The 22,663-nt window shown below is 45.3% G+C and overlaps 1 protein-coding gene across 1 annotated transcript in view; it reads right to left on the bottom strand.

Annotated features, from left to right (window-relative positions):
• COL13A1 (collagen type XIII alpha 1 chain) overlaps window positions 1–22,663 on the bottom strand; it is a 202,769-nt gene that overhangs the window by 25,200 nt on the left and 154,906 nt on the right. The window contains exons 21-32 of the mRNA XM_043980266.1: window positions 20,661–20,714; window positions 19,879–19,923; window positions 19,459–19,527; window positions 16,769–16,792; window positions 15,171–15,233; window positions 14,519–14,563; window positions 13,452–13,595; window positions 11,304–11,402; window positions 9,819–9,863; window positions 7,450–7,491; window positions 4,523–4,549; window positions 2,908–2,988 (exon numbers count right to left, since the gene is read on the bottom strand). Of these exons, the coding sequence (XP_043836201.1) occupies window positions 2,908–2,988; window positions 4,523–4,549; window positions 7,450–7,491; window positions 9,819–9,863; window positions 11,304–11,402; window positions 13,452–13,595; window positions 14,519–14,563; window positions 15,171–15,233; window positions 16,769–16,792; window positions 19,459–19,527; window positions 19,879–19,923; window positions 20,661–20,714 (738 nt within the window). The remainder of the gene's footprint in view (window positions 1–2,907; window positions 2,989–4,522; window positions 4,550–7,449; window positions 7,492–9,818; window positions 9,864–11,303; window positions 11,403–13,451; window positions 13,596–14,518; window positions 14,564–15,170; window positions 15,234–16,768; window positions 16,793–19,458; window positions 19,528–19,878; window positions 19,924–20,660; window positions 20,715–22,663) is intronic.

Raw genomic sequence — 22,663 nt, 5'->3', positions numbered from 1 at the left:
TTTCCATTTAGAATGGTCCAAATGCCAAAGGGATGCCTGGAACTGGAGCCTAGAGATCTTGAAACCTGGGAGAGAAATGGCCCAATTTCTACTTTGGGGAGATAGAGATGCATTCTCTGTCCGGAGCTGGGGGTCATTCTCTCCCAGGAGTCCAATGACAAGATGGTGGAAGGGATTTGGAGTCAGAGGACTTGAGTTTGAATCCTGCCTTTGACACTACCTGTGTGACCATGGGCAACTTAATTGAACCTCCGTTTCCCTAACTGTAAAAGGAAGGAGTTGGACAAGATGGTCTGAGAGGTCTCTCCTAGCTCTAAATCTCTGACCTTAGATCTATTTACCTCCCAGCTTTGAAAAGTTATGGTGTTACCAAAGGGTAGATCTTAGGGAGGAATGACTGGCCAGGTCCAGCATTGGGGAGGTATAGACATGACTTGCTGAAGGCATTGTCCTAAGATTAGCCTCCTTCATCTTTATCCTTAAAGCATAAGAAGTTTTCCATGAGGGACTGACTGACTGCTCTTTCTGGAGATAAAGTAGCCCTGAGACAATCCCTGAATGGTCATGTCCTTGGAGAAAATAAACCTCAGTGTGATCTCCTTGGAAAAATGACACAGGTCTACACTGCACCAAAAATCCATGTAAAAGCCGAACACAAAAAGTATCTGGGTACTTTGCCTATGTGATATGAAATAACTGGCATTTGGAGACATTTTAAGAAATGGCTGAATGCCATAGAGAATATATTGTTGTCTTCTCACATCTGACTTCTTAAAGGGTAGAGTAGTGTGTCAAAGCAGAGACTTGTGAGGTTTGGAGTAAGGAGAGACCTAGTCTCAAATTCTGGTTCTGAGATACCCGTTCAGTTTGTGAGCCCTACCAAACAAGAAGCTTATTTTAGCCTTTGGAGCCTGGTTCCTCATGCATGACGTGGAGATAATAATGCTTAGACTCCCTCCTTCTCAATGTGATTTGTAAACTTTGCATGTGGGTTATTATTATGTGGATTTCAATCCCAAGAACCGGCTAGATTAATCATTTGGTGCACAACTTAACAACAGTTGAAAACATTTATTAGTTGTTAGTTTTGTGAAGTCTATTAGGATAATTAGATACCTGACTATTTCCACATTGGATGTATTAGCAGGAGAGGAATTCTCCCTTTTGCTTTTATGGTTTAGCTGTGATTATACAAATAAAATCCATCAAGCTCTAGAAAAACATAGAGAGAGAACTCCTGACCTTGTAATTAGGTAGCAGTGTTTCTTACTGGGTTCTCAGACAGGGAACTGGATTGGGGTCTGAAATGTGGGGCAGAGGAACTCATTAATACCCTCAAGGGTATCAGTCTGAGGTCATGGGAGAATCTGGTTTAGGAGTTGGAAGCGTTTTACTAGCTACATGATCTAGATGAGACCCTTTCTTCTCTAAGCTTCTCTAAAATGCCAATAGTTAAACTAGACGGGAACTCTGGAAGCACCTCTCCAACCTTTGAAAGAAGAAAAAAAATCCAAATATTATCCTTGAGTCACTAGGGTTGAATTGTAAAACTGAGACAAACACATTGGGAGGTCTGGGACAGAGTTTCCCTCGAGTGCTGGAAAAGACCATAGAAATGGGGAAACTGAGGCACAGAGGGAAGAAGTGACAAGTTTACTGTCATACTAGTTGGGAGCGTCAGGGCTGGACTAATCGTTGTGGGTTGGTTTTACTAGGCTATCAGGCAATGGAAATACAAGGGCTAAATCAACTCTGGTCCTTCCACACTTGCCGGATGTTGATATTTTTCTAAGTGCTATGGCTCCTGCCTGCTCTCCAATCTTCAACTTTCTGGGCCTTTATGCCAGGGGTGCCCTGAACACCAATTATCTGGACAGTCTGAGTAACATGGGATTGGCAGGTCAAAAACTTTGAAATGTTTGTGCTGGTGGTTGATGTAGAAGTGGGAAAAAGTATGGGAGCATCACTGGCTCTGAGAGGCTCCTGTGTTTGCATCTGAGCACAGCTGTTCAAAGGTCACTTGACACTAAATAAGGGCTACCCCAAACATGGCACCCAGGCTTCATGTTCATAGGAACCATGTTGTTTCCAGACTGATCTGTTGCAAATGACTCAGTAGGCTGTGAGTTTTCCATCACTGGAGGTCTTCCAGTGGGAGCTGGGTAATCACGCATAGATAGAGAGATTAAAGCCCAGAGTAGGTGCTTATACTGTGCCGGCATGGTCACACAGCAGACAAGTGGCATAGAGGAATAGATGGCCTAAGTCAGGAGAGGACCTGGGTTCAAATCCCACCTCTGACCTATACTGGGGATTTTGAAGAGTGAATTCCTGCTCAGGTATAAGTTGGACCAGATGAACTCACTTCCAATTCTGGGATTCTGTGATATGTTCTGGGCTTTAAGGATGATTAAGAGTTGCCATGTGACTAGGGGAAAGGGGGTTCTTTCAGATCACTCTGTTCTCATAGGGTCAATATACTTTCAGGCTTTCCAGAGTTGGGAAGCTGGGTTCAAAGCCTGCATTTTGCATTGCTTAGACCTTCTGGACAGGCAGTATTATTGAGTAGAAGGAACCATTCCCCTGGATTTGAAGGAAGGAGAATTGGATTTGAATTCCTGCTCTGGCACTAGCTAGGTGGCCTTTGGTGAATCTCTGAACCTCAGTTTCCTCTTCTATAAAACATTTGCATTTCCCATCCCATGGGATCATTGTGATGAAAGCACTATATATATATATATATATAATGAGTGGTGGCCATTTTCCAAGACTGTAATGCAAGCATGGGTTATGAGCCACATTTCTCTCCTAACTTCCCATTTCCCACAGGACAGCCCAGCCTGGTAACCTGTACTCTTCAGCATCAGACATCACTTACAATGCTCTTCCTAGTTTCCAGACACTTACAGGCAATCCCAATGGACCTCGGTCTCCTTTTTCTCCTTGGACACCCTTCTCTCCTTTCATTCCATCAAGTCCAGCTTCCCCCTGAAAGAAAGACACATTTGGGGGGGGCATCATGACCTGCTGTTTCCCTAAACAACACATCTTGGAATTGTGGAGTGGTAGGCAGGGTGCCTGGTCCCCAGTTCTGCCACAATGTATCCCTGGTGGCATTTTGTGATCTCTTCCATCATTAGATAAGTTGTTTGACCAGAAGGGGTATTCAAGCTTACTGGGTAGGGGAGGACACAGAGATGGAGTGGGATAGGTTTTTGTGTGAACAGAGTAGGGACTACCATATGGTATGATTTGGGGAATGGTAACAAGGCCTTGATGCTCCAAAATAATCTTTCCCACGTGTTGATTAAGTAATCAATACACAAGCATTTATCAAATGCCTACAATGTGCCAGGGACTGTGTTAAGAGTTAGGATACAAAAGCAATGCAAATTGTGCTTGAAATTCTATGACCAGCACTTCATTTCTTGGACACAGGAGTCCTTGGTGTTTTGGTAAAAGGAAGTCATTTCTCATTTCTTTGAAGTCTTGAGTTTCTGGGGATGTGTGTGTGTGTGTGCGTGCGTGTGCGCACACTCACGCACATATTAACCAAGGAAGATTTGGAACCAGACATGGTTACAATACTCTTTGACCTCCTGCCATAGCTGTGACTATCAAAGTGGAAATATCTACAAAGAGTGACACTATTACATTAATGGCCAAAATTGACTGATAGCTGCAGAGCCACAATCATTGACACCTTAGTGTGAGTGAAAGATGGAGATGTTTTTGATAGGAAGGTAGGGATTACAGGTCTAGAGAGCTAGAAGGGATCTCAGAAAACATCTCCTCTAAACCTCTCTTTATTTGAGGAAACAGAGACCTAGTAAGGCTAATAAATTGCCCAAGCCCAGACAGGGAAGAGATGGAGACAGAATTTGTGTTTTAAGTGGAGACAGTCTTCTCCCTGCTTGGCACTTTTCCTAATACCATCTCCCACATCTGATATGGAATCACCCCAGATATATTTGTTGAACTCTTTCCTTGTCTTCAAGGCCTAACTCAGGTGTGACCCATGCCATGAGCTCCCCCAGGTGAAGTCTCCCATCATCCTTTGCTGGACTTCTTCTCTGTATTTGTTTAGTCTTCTCTTGTATCATGGCTGTTTGTATCTATGTCTCCTCCTACCCCCCCCCCCCAACTAGATGGTGAGTTTCTTGAGTGAAAGGTTTACTTTGGATTTTTGTTTTCCTAGTACCCAGTATGGTGCCTTGCATATAGTAGGTGCTTAATATATGCCCAATAAGTGAAAGAAACAGGTGGTTAAATGAATGGGTAGAAATTCAGAGACATCACAATCACAAGTCAGCATCAACAGATGCTGATGAAGTTCGGGACTTTCTCTCTGCTGAGACCATTTCCACCTGATAGTGACATCCATTTTTATTTCTTAGATATATTGGGGAGATGTAGGGAAGGGGTGGCTCTGCCAAGCCTCTAAGCCCCTTCCTTTTTGCCCTTCTTTTCCTGCTATGGCCCCGTGGATTACAGGGGCAATACCAGTCCTGCCCTGTCTTACCTTTGGTCCAGGAACGCCTTGGAGACCCTGAATTTGGGAGAGAAATAAAGACCATTAAAACTGAACCATGCCCTTGCCCATGAGGCAGCATGTCCTGCATCCCCATCATGACAGAGTTCCAAAGGCTTTGGGTGGGGCGGCCTTATCCATGATCACCGTCTGGGTGCATGGTGGCCATTGCCACTGTGCAGGCTACTCTGGACTGCTATGGGGCCCTGGGGATGTGGAACCATTTGCACTCAGCCATGCTGAGAAGAACAGATCACTTTGTCCATGAGGACCATCATTTGAAGCAATAAGTGTATGCCATGATAATGTGGGTAAGATGACACTGGGTATAAGAATTTCCCAGCTCCTGGGGCTCTAGATTGGAGGTAGGAAGAAAGAAGGGTGTCAGTCACTGGCAGGCAGCTACAGGAAAGGGATTTGAAACCAGAAAACCTGGGTGTGGATCCTGGTTCTGTGGCTTACTAGCCATGGCCAAGCTCATTAATCTCTCCAGGACACAAATCCCTCACTGGTAAATGTGAATAATGATGTAATAAAGGGCTGCTGTGAGGCCCAAATGAGAAGTCAAGTCCTTTGTTAATTTTGCTGACCCATGTGCATGTCAGGAATGACTATTTCTTTTTTTTTTTTTTTTTAATTTTTTTGGGGCAGGGCAATGAGGGTTAAATGACTTTCCCAGGGTCACACAGCTAGTAAGTATCGAGTGTCTGAGGCTGGATCTGAACTCAGGTCTTCCTGAATCCAGGGCTGGTGCTTTATCCACTGTGCCACCTACCTGCCCCAAATTACTATTTCTTTATCTCTGAACCATGACCTCCTCATAGGTATATAACACTTGCCCAGCCCCTACCTGTGAGGATCAAATGATCTGTGAAGTCCTTGGTAGATCACCAACCACTGTCCCTGACTCCTCCCTCTTACCCTACTCCTTCCTCAGACACAGACCCAATCAGCTTCTTCTACCTCTCTCTTCCATCTATCCCTTTCTGTCTTCTAACAGCCACCCCCTAGTTCAGAGCCTTAGGCTATTGCAATCTTCATTGGTCTCCTCAGTCTCAAGTCTCTCCTCCCTGCAATTCACTCACTCTTCACAAAGCTGCCAAACTAGTGTAAATATAATCATGTCATTCTCTTACTCAAATTCCAATGGTTTCCCATTGCCTCTAGCATCAAATATAAGCTTCTCTGTTAAGCTTTTAAAGCCCCTCACAACCTGGCCCCAATCTCCTTTTTCAACCTTATTACACATCACTGTCCCTTGCACGGTCTCCAGTCCAGCCAAACTGGCCTTGTCAGGGTTCCATGATGTGCTTTTCCATGAGCTGTCCACCATGGCTGAACCACACTATCACACCTTAATTTTCTTCCTTTTCTTTCTCCTCTTCTTCTTCTTTTTTTTTTTTTTGGTGGGGCAATGAGGGTTAAGTGACTTGCTCAGGGTCACACAGCTAGTAAGTGTCAAATGTCTGAGGTCAGATTTGAACTCAGGTTTTCCTGAATCCATGACTGGTGCTTTATCCGCTGTGCCACCTAGCTGCCCTACCTTTCTTTCTTTATCTCTCTCTTTTCCTCCTTCCCTTTCTCTTTCCTTTCCTTCCCTTCCCTTCCCTTCCCTTCCCTCCCCTCCCCTTCCCCTCTTCTAATCTCATAGCCACTGACACCTTCTCTCTCACAAAAAATTCACCTCGATTTATTGTGTATGCATCTATTTGTGAACCTGTTGTATCTCCCAATGGCGTGTAAGGTCCCTCAGGGTGGGACCCATTTCATTTTGTCTTTGTATCCCGGTGCCTGGCACATCATCTGCCTTTCCCAAGTACATGCTAAGTGATTTATTTCGCAGAGGCCCTGATATCCCTTTGGGTAGATGGTCAGATGATTGTGTTAGAGGGACGAGTCCCTGGGGGCAGCTAGGTGGCGCAGTGGATAAAACACAGGCCCTGGATTCAGGAGTACCTGAGTTCAAATCCAGCCTCAGACACTTAATAGCTGTGTGACCCTGGGCAAGTCACTTAACCCCCATTGCCCCGCAAAAAAAAAAAAATAGAGGGACGAGTCCCACAGGAATCCTCATTGGCTTGGGATAGGGTCCCTTTAAACAAACCCTTTGAAGTACAACATGGAAAGGCCGACCCAGCAGGACTTGTTTTAAATGGGTCATTTTCTATTTTAATCCTCACATCCTCGACAACTTGTTAGCATGTGAGCAGGCAGACAGGAAGGGGAGGATCGGGTGCCCCACAGCAAAGGGTTAAGTAAATACTGGGCACCATTCTTGACAGACAGGGTCCTGGAGGGTGGCACACCAGATATCACAACATCCTGAGATGATAGCTCCCCATTTTATTAAAAAAGAGTTGTTCTTACTCAGGCAGACCCCCTCATTGTTACTGAGGTCAATTCAATTAAACAAAGACTGATTAAGCACCTACTACGTGCTAGTGTGTGTGGTAGGGGCTGGGAAAAGAAGTAGTCCCAATGTTAAAGGAGCTTACACACCTCTGCAGGGACAGAACATTCAATATGAGTAAGGAAAGGGGGCAGGAAAGGCAGACGGCTTCCACATGTTGAAAGTCACATGATTGTGTTATTGGTTCATGAAAAGAACCTTAAACATCCAGCAGTCCAATCCCCTCATTTTACAGATGAGCGAGCTGAGGTCTAGAGAGGGTAAGAGACTTACTCAACATCACACAGATAATCGTGTAGCCGTACCAGGGTTCAGACTTAGTTCTCCTACTCAGAACACAGTTCTCCTCCACTGTACTTCCTCCGTGGAGGGAAATGAGATGGAGGGTACCCAAGGCAGAAGTCAATACCAACCAGTGGCAATGGGAATCCCATGGAATTATAGGGAGCAGAGTTGGGCTGAAATGCCTTCATCACCCACTAGCCCCAGATCATTAATGAGAACTCACTGCAGGTCCTGGGGGGCCCTGGGGCCCTGGTGGTCCAGATACCTGAAAGGCAAATGAGGAAGACATCAGGAAAACAAAGGCTTTGCCAAATAAGCCTGAAACAACAGGAGGCCTTCTTACAATGTCTTGGAATCGTGAGGTAGCAAGGGGCTTTCAAAGCCAAAGCTATAGGGTTCACTTCAAAGGCCCAGGTCTGGGTTGGGACTCCAAGGTCAAGAAGAAGTAGAAAGATATGAGGAAAACAGAGACTGTCCAGAGCACATTCATCACCCCCCACTAAAAAATATTAAGTGCCTACGATGTGGCAGACAATGCTAAGTGCTTCACAAATATTAACCGAATTTTATCCTTGCAACAAACTTTGGGAGGTAGATGTGATTATTATACTTTTTTACAGGTAAGGAAACTGAGGCAGACAGAGGTTAAGTAACTTCCAAGGGTCCCACAGCTAGTAAGTGCCCATGACCAGATGCCAACCAAAATGAAGACTAGTTCTTTAGAGGGAACCTCAGAGCTTTCTAAGAGATGTGAGGAGGAGGAAGGGTAAAGACAGCTAGAGCTATTTATTTCACATAAAAGTGAAAGCCCTCAATTTTATAGTTCTTGAAAGCCTACAAAGCATACTGAACTCAACACATAGGAAGAAGAAAAAAAAAGAATTTCTTAAATGTCCTCTATGGGCCAGGCACTTTGCTCAGTGCTTTACAATTATCTCTTTTTTAGTCTTGCAACAACTCTTGGGAGGTAAATCCTATTTTTATTTTATAGTCAAGGAAACTGAGGCAGATAGAAGTTAAGTAACTTGCCCAGGGTCCAACAGCTAATAAATATGAGTCAGGATTTGAATTGAGGTCTTCCTGACTCCAAGACCCATGTTCTATGCATTGTGTCACCTAGCTGCCTTCAAGTCTGAGCCTTTACTTTGCTTCTTAGTAAGTGGGTGACTTTGGACAAGTCACTTACCTTCTCTAGAGCCCAATTTTCTCATTTATAAAATAAGGTAGTTGGTAGAGGTGTTTTAGAATCAGCTTGTACCTGGTTATGAGAGCTGATTGTTAAATTGTCAACTTGAGCATTTACACCTTGAAAATCAACAAATGCTACAAAATACAGTTTGATTTATTTTTTATTGTCTAAGACTTAAGAAAGAGCCAGAGAAAAATTTAATAATGTAGATTTATCTATCTATCTATCTATCTATCTATCTATCTATCTATCTATCTATCTATCTATCTATTTTGTGGGGCAATGAGGGCTCAGTGGCTTGCCCAGGGTCACACAGCTAGTAAGTGTCAAGTATCTGAGGCCAGATTTGAACTCAGATCCTCCTGAATCCAGGGCCAGTGCTTTATCCACTGTGGCACCTAGCTGCCCCAATAATGTAGATTTAACTTAAAAGTGTGTTGTACATTTTTAGAGTGGTAGTTGTTAAACTTCTACCAGCACCCCCTTGGATTGAATGAGATGATCTCCCAGGCCTTCTGTAGCTCTAACAATTTTGTTTTAGGGAGCTAAGCACTTAAATGTCTCGTTCTAAAGACTTGAGTATCTTTTGCTATATAAATAGTTTAAGAAAATATGGACTTATTGGGGTGGGCTCATTCTCCACCGACAGATCCCAAGTCATCCATGTTTCCAGAGACGACTGAATGAGTTGCTATGGCCAAATGGATTTACCTGTAGGCCAAACCATTGGGGATAAGCCTCTCCACACTTAGAGAGACTACCTATAATTTTTTTTAAGTGAGGCAATTGGGGTTAAGTGACTTGACCAAGGTCACACAGCTAGTAAGTGTTAAATGTCCGAGGCCGGATTTGAACTCAGGTACTCCTGACTCTGGGGCCGGTGCTCTATCCACTGTGCCACCTAACTGCCCTACCTATCAAATTTTAGACACATGGTTAGTCGTTGGGCTCACATGTGACACCTGTCCATCTTGGCAGGACCTCCAGGGGCATAGGCCTTCACAGCCCGGAGTTATTGTTGGCCTACAACGAGGGCACCAAAGGAACACATATATATGTTTGTATATGTGTGTAAATGTGTACGTGTATATGCAGACACACAAAGGCTTTAGACAAATCAAAGGATGATAGAGTCTGGTGAGTTGCCGTGGTGACCTGTATTGTCTATCCCCAACATCAGAAATGATATCCTTGCACTAATAATCTTTGGATCTTGGTCAAGAACCAAACCCTAGGATGAACAATGGGGCTTCCCTGGGAGGGGAAGTTCTTATATCCTTATCAAGTGACTGTGAAGACCCTTCAAAAGAAGGGAGTGCGATGCACCTTGTAGAATACTCATGGTCCAATAGTGAGGGAAATCAGCTCTCCATGAATGAGAAGGAGGAAGAGGGCCCACTTACCTCTGCTCCTGGGTCACCCTTCTGTCCAGGTTCTCCTTTTTCTCCCTGAAAAAACAATACCTTAGTGTGAATAACTGTGCCAGTGTGAGCCCACGTTCAATTTAATTCAATTAACAAACACTCGTGAAGGTGCCTACTCTGTGCACACTCGTTAAACACCTCCAATCTTTGACAGGTTGGAGCATGTCTAAATAAGGATGAGCAGGCCAAGGAGGGACCACGTGGCACAAGGACTAGCTGAAGGAAGTGGGGATATGTGACCTGGAGGGGGAGGGAGATTTGAGGGTCTGGGCCGAGATGGGAGGTCTACTGTAGGATAATGGAGGGGGAGTCACAAGGGGGCAAATGTTGGTTCAGCGTGTGAAAGATGCCCAACCACACAATGGGCCGGCAGCTCCTTGTTACTGATTATATGTTAGTAGAGGCCAAATAACCATCGATCAGAGAGACATGATGGACAAAGGAGCAGAAGGAGACACAGTTTTGAAGATGGTCAATATGGGAATTTGTTTGCTTCACTATGTATATTTGAGAGAAAAATTTTGTTTTTCTTTTCTTTTTCAATGTAAAGATCTAGATGGGAGGGAAAGAAAAAGTTTCATTAATTACAAAAAACGAAATAAAAAATATAATAAAATTTCAAATAATCATCTGTCAGGGTTCTATACAAAGATTTTTGTCTTGGGTGAGTGTTTGCACCAGACGGTCTTGCTTTTGCTTCCAAGGTAATGATTCTTATGGGATTTAGAGTTGGGAAAGTCAGTGGAAATCATTGACTTTAGCTTCCTCCTTTTACAGATGAGGAAATTAGGACCTAGAGAGCTTTGATCACTTGCCCAAGGCTCCAAGGTTACACGGGGAGTAAGCAGTAGGGTCAGAATTTGAACCCAGGTCCTCGGACTCCATTTATTATCTGCCTACTTCCAAAAAGGATTAAAATGCCTCCCACTAACCCTCTGATTTCGTCATCGGCAGAAGCTTCCAGTAAAGAAACTCCCTCTCCTGATACAGATGAACATCTGTTCTGCAGTTTGTAATTTTAGTGACATTTGCTCAAGGACGCACCCTTGATATATGCGAGAGTCAGGACTTGGCCCCAGGTCATCTTCTTGATCCCAAGGCTGATTCTCCATCTCCCCCACCCCTGATTGTCTCCATGATTCTGTGAAATCTGGGAGTCCCTTAGAGAGAAGACTGGAAGCCAGCCTGGTGTCTCTAGGGAGCTGCAGCCAAGTCCCCTTCTAATCTCTGGAGTACTTTCTGCAGGAATGGAAGCTCCCAACACGAAAGACACCACGTTAGTGGTCAGCGGTGCAGAGCTACTTCCCAACCTTGCCTTGCAAGATCGGGGTTAGTGCAGACTTTGGCTCATGGCCAGGTCCCTGGCATGATTCCGGCAGCAGCCATCAGTGCCCTGGAAGCCCTGTTACCCTCCACCTCCACCTCCACCTGCCTCAAGACATCCTCATGGTAGGACCCTCTTACTGTAAATCCCGGGAGCCCAATTGGACCGGGCAATCCTGCAGCTCCTGGCCTCCCTGGGTCGCCTGGTTCTCCTTTCTCTCCGGTGGGGCCATCAAGACCCTACAGATTGACAAAGATGTCTGTTTAGTTAGTTAAGCTTGGGGTTGGTTATCTCAAAGCACTTCTGTGGCATGCATTCGAGGCTCCCTTCTTTGCTAGGGCCAGGAGGGAGCCAATGATGGGAAAATGGAGGCACAGAGAGGAAGGAGTGCCCCTTGGGCAACTTCTTGTGACATTAAAAAAGCAGTGCCTGGGGCAGCTAGGTGGCACAGTGGATAAAGCACCGGCCCTGGATTCAGGAGTACCTGAGTTCAAATCCAGCCTCAGACACTTGACACTTACTAGCTGTGTGACCCTGGGCAAGTCACTTAACCCTCACTGCCCTGCACAAAAAAAAAAAAAAAAAAAAAAGCAGTGCCTGCTCTCCGAGCATGAATTGACAATTATCTCAGGTTCCAAAGATATGTGGATGAATGGGGAGGGCCATGAACCTAGAGCCGGAAGGAACCTCAGAGGTGATCTAATTCAACCTCACATGAGAAGCAGGTTCAAAGCCAGGATTTGAACCCAGATCCCCCGACTCCAAATCCAGTTCTTTTTCTGGGACATCAATATTAATGCCTTACCTTTGTTTCATACTTTATCAAACTCTTTTCACTGAAGAGTCATTTCATTAAATATTTACAATAACCTGGTGTACCACGAAGGGAGGAGATGACTAATCCATCCATTAGCCACTTGTTCATGGATGCACGGCTAAATCTCTCCAGGGGCAGTATGGTACAATAGAAAGAGCAATGGGCTTGGGAATTGAGGGACCTGGGCTTTCTGTGTGGTCTAAAGCAAGTCAAGCTACATCTCTGGGTTACATTTTCTACATCTGTCAAATGAGAGGGTTGGTCTGGCTGGAGAAGCAGTGTGGTTGCTGTTGGCCAGTCATTTTTCATTTGTGTCTGACTCTTTGCGACCCCATTTAGGGTTTTCTTGACAAAAATACTAGAACATCTTGATATTTCCTTCTCCAGCTCATTTGACAGATGAGGAAACTGAGGCAAACAGGGTTAAGTGACTTGGCCAAGGTCACACAGCTAATAAATGTCTAAGGCCTGGTTTGAACCGAGGAAGATAAGGCTTCCTTACTCCAGGCCCAGTGTTTTGTGCACTATGGTGCCACCTAGCTGCTCAAGAAGTGCGGTAGAAAAGAAATAATATAGGGAGGATTTGGATTCAAATCCTCCCCCCTGCTCTTTATTCCTTTCCCCTTTCTGGGTCTCAGTTTCCTCAACTGGAAAATGTGGACATTGGGTTAAAAGGCCTCTGGGGCCCTTTTTAGCTCTGAATTCTCTAATTCCTAATGTTACTTTCATCTCGAAGGAAGGAAACAAGCATTTATTAGGCACCTACTAGGTGCCAGGCATTTCATTTGATTCTCACAACAACCCTGGGAGACAGGTGCTACCTTAATTCCTATTTTTACAGATGAGGAAACTAAGGAAGACATTAAGTGACTTGCACAAGGTCACAAAACCAGTAAGTATCCAAGGATGGATTTGAACTTAGGTCTCCTTTGATTCCAGGCTCTATCTACTGCTCCATTGAGCATTCTGAACAGATGATTCTTAGTTCAGTGTTCTCCTCACTACACTAAACTGACTTCACTGAGGAAGAAAAGGGAAAAATCTCAGTAGGGGGGAGACCTTTACTTATTTGATTCAAATTCTTGGTCCTGAACAGTACTTGACACCCCAGAGTGAAAGTGAGGGGTTTACTAGGCTGTGACCACAACAACTTTCATTTAAACTTAGAGCTTAAAGTTTTAAAAAGCATCTTCCTTTGAGCCAAGTAGTGTGAATATTATTATTCCCATTTTACAGATGAAGAAACTGAGGCTTAGATTTCTGAAGCCCAAGATCACTCAGCTGACCAGTGACAGATCTTGGCTCTGAATTCAGGTCTTCCATCTCCAACCCCCAGGTACTTCTTGTCTTCCTTCTCTGTTTCTCTAAGTGCACATACTAAAAGTGTGCACTCGTAAATAGTGGGGAAAGAGGAGGGACGGGGCGGGGGAGGCCAAAGAATGAGGGTGACAAATCATCTCTGCCAACTTACCGGGGAGCCAACTTGTCCTGCCTCCCCTTTCTCTCCAGGTGTCCCCACATTTCCTTTTTCTCCTTTTAAACCTGCAGGTCCATCCTTTCCTTGTGGCCCTTGGGGACCAGGGGGCCCGATCTCTCCCGGTTTTCCTCGAGGTCCCTAAAGCAAATACAGGTGACTCTTGCTTATGTGTGCTAATGACAGGAAGAATAATTTTAAAACATATGTAAAGCTTTGAATCTTGCAAAGCACTTTACACATTTCACTGGATCCTCACAATAACTCTGTGAAGCAGGTGCTTTTGTGATCCTCATTTTACAGATAAGGAAGCTGAGTCTGGGAGAGGTTAAGCACTTTACCTGGGGTCACACAGGTGGTAAAGTAGCAGAAACATGATTCAATCCTCTGATTACAAATCCAGTGGGGTCTCCCCTCGACTACACTATGCTGCTTTCACATAGTTTCGCTGAAAGGGTGGTTCCTGACCCTATCTGTTTTTTCATGCATCCAGGCTTGTTCGGGATTTTTTTTTTTAGACTTGACCACTCATTCCACTCTTCTTTTATATTCTACTGTAACGATTGGAATGACGCCACCTGCTGGAGACTTACTGTAGAAGAGTTCTGCCCATGAAGTGAAGGTCTTTGAGGGCAAGACCAGGAGTCTTTTCTTTGGCATCAGGAAGTGACGCCAGCTAGTGGGAGGAGGAAGGAAGAGACTGGCGCTCAGTCTTGCGCTCTTTCCTTGGGACTCTGGTGGAGAGCAGAGCTAGAAATGTGCTCTCCCTTTAATAGATAGGAATCTAGGCCTTTCTCTCTCTTTATCAAATTCTTATTCTCCTTAATAAATGCTTAAAAGTCTAACTCTTGCTAAGGCTTATAATTTATTGGCGACCACTCATTAAATAGTTTAGACAGTTTAGCTAGAATTTTAGCCCTTAACACTTTGTAACCTCTCAAGCCTTCAAATTTAAATCCACATCTGGGAGTCTGGTCCCACAGGTTGCTTGCCTCCTTAAGTAAGAAATCATTTTTGGTGGTTTGTAAGGGAGCCATTGTATGAACCTGGAAATTAGCTCTTACCTTTTCCCCATCATGTCCTGGAGGACCTGGCAGACCAATTTCACCCTAAAGCAGAGAACAGTAAGAAGTCATTTTATTCAAAGTCTTTCCCACTCTTTTTCTAAAAATTATAACACGAAGGGAAGTGTCTTGTGGTCTAGTAATCACCATAGATCAGCAAAGTTGGGAGCTGGATTGGGCTGCCATTTTGAATAGCATCCTAAGTTTTAAAGGTTTCCATAAAGAGTAGCTTGGGTTACTCTTGTCTCTGAGAGAAAAAAAATGAACTGATGGGTGGTTTGTGAGATTAATTTGTAAGGTAATGGCGGAAGTAGCTCTACTTTGTCTCAGATTCCACAAGAATATAATTAAAATCCAAAAGGAATACTAATGGGAGCAGAATAAAGACAATAACTTGGCAGGAAGAACAGAAGGAGGGAAATGACTGTCTAATGGGTGATGAGGGACTTCAGGTATTGGTAAGAATTATAGGTCACATATGAAAGGGGAGAAGATTACAGGATTTATATCCTCTGGGTGGGGGTGGTATGGGACCTGGGAGAAGTATAGGACAGGCATGAAACAAAAGAAGGAAGGTGGCTGCAGTCTAATGATATTCTGGGATTTCTGGAATTTTTGATAGACTTTCCTCAGAACTGGAGAAATGCTTTACCTTTTGTCCTGGTACACCAGGAGCTCCTGGTGGGCCCGTTTGCCCTGGGAGTCCAGGAGGTCCCTAGGGGGAAAAAAGATGGATCTTGAAGTAGGATTCTCAGTTGAACCAAAGGAAGGTAAATTCTAGACTATCCCATGAAGCACATTTGAAAATATCTTATTTTATAGAGACTGGGTAGAAGAATCAGAAGGTTTTTTTTCCACTAAGAATTCTATCAGCTCATACTTCACCATTGGTCTTCTATCACTCCATCAGCCTTAATACTCAATGATCCCTGTATGTTCTGCCTGATGTATAGTTGGAAGGAGTATCAGAGGTCATCTAAGTCCAAAGCTTCTTAAACTGTGGGTTGTGACCCCACTTGGGGTCTCATACCTAAATGTGGGGGTTGTGAAAAGTTTGGCAACAGTAAAAGGTTATGTATACCTTATATATACTCAGAGTTGCATAAAAATTTCTAGGGTGAAAAAGAGTTGTGAGTGGAAACTATTTAAGGAGCCCTGGCCTAGTCTAAATCCCTCATTTTAGAGATGAAGGAACTTTGACCTAGGGAGGCTAAATGAACAAGGTCATACAGCATTATAGCACTGGAAAGGTCTCAGAGGTCATTTAGTCTACTCTCCCATTTTATAGCAGAGACAACTGAGGCACACTAGGGTTATATGATTTTCCCATGGTCACACAGGTGACAGAACCCAGAATTTGAAAACAGATTTTTGGAATTTAAATCTGGTGTTCTTTCAACTATACCTATGTTAACGTGGCATAGATGCATTTAAAAAAAAAAATCAGAGTGAATTGAAGTTAACTGGATTTTGTCTTCCTTCCTTCCTTCCTCCTTGAGATAAGTGAAGACCCTATAAGGTGGTTAATTAACACATATTTGGGGACAGTCTATTGTGTACAAAGCACTGGCCTAGGTGCTGAAACTCAGAACTAAGGCCAAATAAGACCATATAGAAAGGAGGAAAGCCGTGGAATGTTGCTATGGATATTCTGGAGCTGGGATTTCTCTCCTCCTTTACCACGTTAACTTTCTCCAAGTTGCCACAGATAATTCCTCTCATTTGAGCTCTAGAAGGTCAGAGCTGAGAGGGGCCTCAGAGATCATAGAGTTCACTCATCTTTCTCCCTATCCCCTTTACCTCCCCAACACCCCCCTCCCTCCCCGCCCCTCCCTCCATTTTGCAGAAGAACACGGTGTTTGAAATTCATTTTTATGAGAGCTGGTAATAAAGAGAAACATGATGATCTCCTAATATATTTAGTAGCAGCACCGAGGCATTCATCATCTCCTCAAACATGAGTCTTTGGCAAGGACCATTAAGTGATATGTCTACAGGTAGGGTAGATCATGGCCATGGCTTTAGAGACAGCCTTCTTGACTCCTGGCCTTAGGTAAAATTGTCTTGTCCCCTTCTTGTTATTTTAGTTGTCCACCCATCAACATTTCATCAGCCCCGAGTGTCACCTTCCTCTCCCTTCAAACTAGTTCCTGCTTTCCAAAGATACGAAGCAGCAGCCATGGGTGCCAGATCCCCAAGGCCAACCCCTGAGCATCTCTGCCCATCCAAGGACAAAGATTGGACACTCACCATCAGGGCCAAAGTGCGGATCTCCTGCAAGGCAATCACCACAAAGTCAACAGTTTGACAAATCAAGACTCATTTGAGGAACTTGCCCAATCACAACACCCCCATTGGTGGGACAAGGGCCAGAATCTTTAGGTTGGTTTGGGTGATAGTGGTGGGGGTGGGTGGGTCTGGGCTATCTTTCTATTAAGACTTCAGCATAGAGATATTAAATTTTTCATGAGCAATCATAAATGGGAATATTTCACTCTTGACTCCGAGTCCTCAGCAACCATAGAATAATAGATCTAGAGCTGGACAGGACCTTAGACCATCCAGTCCAACCCCCTAATTTTACAGATGAGGAAACTGAGGCTTCAAGGGTTTAAGTGACTTGCCCCAGTCACCTAGCCAGTAAACATCAGAGGTGGGCCCCCTGAGTCCAGATCAAGAATTCTGTCTGCTTCATGTAGCTCTTACAGATGAGGCATCCCTTCTCCCAAGCCTTTGGGTTTTTGTCAGAGTCCTCCAAACACTGGTGTTAGGCTCCTTTTGCTGGAGCTGAAGATCACAGATGCTTTTGGAACCAAAGCAGCAAGCACAGCTGCTTGTGGCAAGAATGATTCTCTTTGCTGTGTTTTTTAACATGGTCCATATGGGCATTTACGTTGCTTGTCTGACTATGTGCAAGCCTATTTCCAAGGTTTTAACTCCCCATCCCTTTTCTTTTTCTTTTTCTTTTTTTTTGGCGGAGGGGAGATGGGAAAGAGAAAAAAATGAATGCTTGTCAATTGAAATTAAATAATAAAATTTAAAACATAATTCTCTTTATCCCCTCCACCCCAATCGGGGACTCTAAGAGAAAGTATCAGGATTTTTTCCCCTGATGATGTTATTCATCATGGAAATCAGTGTGGAAGGGTTGGTGTAGGTAGCTGAGGGGACTAGAGATTGGAAGCTTGGTTACCAAGGGTGTTTAAGCACTGATGGCTTCTTTGATCTGTGAAAGGATGCATGTGTGAAAGAGAGAGACAGGGAGACAGAGAGAGAGAGTGTACAAGCTATGAGTGGGACCTCAGGGGTCATCTATTCCAACACCCTCATTTTACAGATGATGAAACTGACTCTCAGGGAAAATAAATGACTTGCCCAAGATAATACAAGTAGTATCAGTCAGAGGTGGGATTTGAACTCATGTCTTCTGTCAGAAAAGGTGTCTATCAATACAAATGGTGAGCCAGTGGGCATGGCTGTGCTGGTGAGCGTCTGATCCATCTCATAAAAGGAGGAAAGAATTTCTTAATGTTTTTGGTCGCCCATCGTCCTACCTCTTCTCTTCCCCTTCTCTCAGAGCTCAGATTTGGAGGCACAGATACCTGCCTTTAAGCCAACCTAGTAAAGGAAAGTCTGGATCTAGAGAAATGATCATAAGATCTGGAAGGCCCCTTAGGGACCATCAAATCCAATTGGTTCATTTTTATAGATAAAGAGACTGAGGCCTGTGAGGAAGAGTTATTTATCCAAAGTCACCCAGGTATAAGCATCAGGGAAAGCATCAGCAATTTGAACCTGGACCTTCTGATTCCAAAGGCTGCATTCTTTCTAGCCCACCATAAATGAGAGGAGTGACCGTTTTACAAAACAATTGTTATTTTGTTTTTATGGGGTAATGAGGGTTAAGTGACTTGCCCAGGGTCACACAGCTAGTAAGTGTCAAGTGTCTGAGGCTGGATTTGAGTTCAGGTCCCCCTGAATCCAGGGCCCATGCTCTATCCACTGCACCACCTAGCTGCCCCAAGGATGTATATCTTTTAAAAATTACAGGCATTCGGGGCAGCTAGGTGGCACAGTGGATAGCGCACCGGCCCTGGAGTCAGGAGTACCTGGGTTCAAATCTGGCCTCAGACACTTTACACTTGCTAGCTGTGTGACCCTGGGCAAGTCACTTGGCCCCAGTTGCCTCACTAAAAAAACAAACAAACAAAAAATTACAGGCATTGCTAGCACATTTAAAGTACCATTCATTTGCAGAAAAAGAGCTTGCAATGCCTCAGGTATATATGTACTAGTCATCCCACAGGGTCCCCTTATTTGTTTCAATGCCCACAGGGTACTAGGAAATCTTGATTTATGCCCGTCTGTCCATATGTCGGAGTGCCTATAGACCAGTTGCATTTAGAGAGAGCCAGACCACTTGGACCATAAAGACTGTCTTGTCCAATCTCCCCATTTTATGGAGGAAGATATTGAGGTTCATCAAGAGAAGATGACTTGCCCAAAGCCACAAAGTAAACAGCAGAGCCAAGACTCAAACACAGATCCTTTGACCTGAAGTCCAAGATTCTTTGCCCTGCCCCCTACTGCCCAAGTCATCTCTGGGCATGACTCACAGCAATGGTACTTCTGATGGGGAAGGAAGGGTGATGTGAAGGAAGCAGCAGGAGCTTCTTGCTCTGAGCAGCTGGACCTAATAGCCTGGCGACTGTGGAAATGTCACGCCCAAACCACTCATCATTGGTCTTTTCCTTTGCGGATAACCCTAATGGGCAGCGCCACGATCTCTGACTCTGGGCTTCCCTGGGTACCTCTCAAGCCATGGAGGATGAGAAGCTTTGGAGGACAGAGGTCAAGGGCACAGGGAAGCAGGGAGCCCATTTAGGATGAGCAGAGGACCTGGCACAGAGATGCTGGATGGAACCACCAAGACCTCTTACCTGGAGAGCTTCGTTGATGTTTCCATTGTAATCCACCATTTCTCCTTTGCCCGGCTCTCCCTTGGCACCCTGGAAAACAAATCGGAGCGCCTGATCAAGATGTCCGGAGCTGCCCTGCAGCTGGTCTTCACACGTGGGACATGAGAACCGAACTTCCTGCAGGCGTTTTCTGGGGATCTTGTGTTGTGACACATTGGATCGAGACAACCTGGCTGCACAAATTATGTCAGCAGGAGTTTCCTGTTCTAGCCTGGGGGACATGTGGTTCCCTCAGGGGGATTCTGGAGCCTCGAGAGGCTTCTGCAAGAGGACACTGGGACTACCCAGTCTGGGTGCTCCCTCTACCCCAGCGTCTTAAAGTGTTTAAGCATCATGGCGGCCGAAAGCCTCCAGGAGGGGTTGGTGGAAAGACGTCCTCACCTTTGGGCCGGCAGCTCCCTGTTCTCCAGCTGCTCCGGGTTCTCCCTGTAACACAACCAAGGCAGAGTAAAGCCCACAGAGAGAGGGGCACCAGGGCAGTGGCCTCGCCCACAAGGTCAGGGCATCAGGGAGGCTCTGTCACTAATGCCCTAAGGCATCATGGGGACTGTTTTACCCCCAGGGGCCTGGGTTTGATCTGTAAGATGGAAAGGCAGGAGTGTCCTTCTCTGGCTCACTGGCAGGGTGACAGTCAGGGGGATGCCTTTGTGAAAGTTAAAAATGCCAAGAGTGCTTCCTGCCTCTGATACACACTGGCTGTGTGACCCTGGGCAAGTCACTTAAACCATCAATGGTCCAGCCAAGTCTTTAAGACACAAGATTCAGAGAACGCGCATCATTACAGGGAATTCCTCACCAAGAATCCTCCACACTAATAAATTACATGTCTGGTCCAAAATACCACCACCCCCAAACCAAGTCCTCAAACAGTCTAAGAGCAGTCAGGCTGAAACACGCACCAGTGAAACAAGAATGCATCGATAGAAAGCCCAGATTTCTATATTTTATACCCATGACACCGTCTGGCCACCACCACCATCCTGTGAGGTCCATAGTCTTTGGTGAGCCATACAGCACTGCCCTAAGAGGGGAAGGCCCAGGTCCAGGGCCTTCATCTTTGGCCTAGGTCTTGGGGGTAGCAAAGAGAGCTTCCCCTCCCCACCCTGTGTGGTCCCTCAGAGGACTGCCTAATGAAAGCTCCCAGAGGCCAGAACACTCTGTACCTTGTCTCCTTGCCTCCCAGGAGGCCCAGTCTGGCCACTGGTGCCAGCTTCTCCCTGGGAAAAAAACATATGAGATATTAAAAGAGGAGGCAGAGGAGCTTGGGGTGCTAAGTGGGGGGGTATCTTTGGTTTAGGGACAGGAAAAGTTCCTTTATGAAAATTTAGAATCAAGTTCATAGATTTAGAGCTCCTAGAGATGGAGGTGGAGGAAAGGCAGTGAGCTCCTGAACTCATGACAGGATCGCTCCAGAAAACATCCAAATAAGGTCATATGAAAATGCCCAGAGCAGCAAAACTCACAGAAGAATGTGTGCTGAAATCATCTAACCAAGAATGGCTTGGAAGATCAGAAGGAGGGAGCTGCTGTGCTGAGACAGGAGTCGAGCCCAACCCCACAGTCACCCCGACACAGATCCAGTCCCAGGAAGTCCTCACCAGAGAAGGAGACCCCCAAAGCCTCTGAATCAGCTGAAGCACCAGTGTCATCTGGAACTAAGCTCACAGTCTGGTGAGTGGGCTGAGTCCTGGGCAGGGGAGAGACTACAGGGGTCTATGATGGTGCTGTGGCAGAACTTGGATTTTACACCCCTACTCAGAACCAGGCTCGAGTAGAAGTGGCCCAGGTGGGGGAAGGGCACAGGCTCGTCGGAGCTAACAACCACAACACACAAAGCTGGTTGATTGGCAAGTTAGTCTGGGGTCATCTAGGACCAGGAAACAGGCCAGGTGAGGGAAGAACCTGATTCTCCTTAAATCATACCACCTGGGACTTCTTAAGCTTGGGATACTACAGCCTGGAAACAGTGCCCCACTTTAAGGAGCTAAAAGTCTAGTAAAAGAAAGGCAAGATGAGCCGACAGAGAAAGGTGAGGACCATAGAAAGTTTCTTCAGTAACAAGGAAGACCAAGGGGCACCCTCAGAGGAAGATGTCAACATCAGGGCCCCTATATCTAAAGCTTCCAAGAAAAATACGAACTGGTCTCAGGCCATAGAGGTGCTTAAAAAGGACTTTGAAGATAAAATTAGAGAGATAGAGGAAAAAATGGGAAGAGAAATGAGGGTGATGCAGGAAAGACATGAGATGTTATAGACAATCTGGTCCTAGCCCCTCATTTTACAGATGAAGAAACTGAGGCACGGAGAGGTAACAGTGACTTACCCAGAGTCAAAGAGCTAGTAAGTGACCGAGGTGGGATTTGAATCCAGGTCTTCCTGACTCCAAGTCCAGTGCTCTCCCTACTACTCAACACTGGCTCATGGAACGTATTAGAGTTTTTCTGTGTTTGTGTCTTACTTTCCTGCTATGCCCTTAAGCACCGAAAAAAGCAGGGACCACACTTCATCTCAATCACTGAGCTCAGCACCTGCCATGTTGGCCTGGATGAAATGAGGACTTTGTAAATACTTGTTGAATGAATGGATAGATGGATGTATGGGTGGATGTATGTATGGATGTATGGGTGGATGGATGGATGGGTAGATGGATGGATGAGAAGATGGATTGGATGGATGATAGATGGATGGATGGATGGATGGATGGGTGGATGGATGGGTAGATGGGCGGACGGGAAGATGGATTGAATGGATGGATGGATAGATGGGTGGGTGGATGGATGGATGGGTGGGTGGGCGGGTGGATGGATGGATGGATGGGTGGGTGGGTGGATGGATGAATGGGTGGATGGATGGATGGATGGGTGGGTGGGTGGATGGATGGATGAATGGGTGGATGGATGGATGGATGGATGGATGGATGGATGGATGGATGGGTGGATGGATGGATGGATGGGTGGGTGGATGGATGGGTGAGTGGGTGGGTGGGTGGATGGGTGGGTGGACTGAGAAGAAAGAAACTGACCCTCTGGAGAACAAAACAAAGGTATGGGTGGCTGAAGGAGTTTGTGTAGGTTTTATCGTAGACAGGTCATTTCCCCTTTCTGGGCCTCAGTTTCATTTTTTGTGAAATGAAAGGTATGGACTGTCCAAGGTTCCTTCTGCTGGT

This window comes from Dromiciops gliroides, chromosome 2 (genome assembly GCF_019393635.1).
Source record: "Dromiciops gliroides isolate mDroGli1 chromosome 2, mDroGli1.pri, whole genome shotgun sequence".
In the NCBI taxonomy this organism is placed as follows: domain Eukaryota; kingdom Metazoa; phylum Chordata; class Mammalia; order Microbiotheria; family Microbiotheriidae; genus Dromiciops; species Dromiciops gliroides.
The sequence above is the reverse complement of the archived record's forward strand: the minus strand, read 5'-3'. Positions and strand labels throughout refer to the sequence as shown.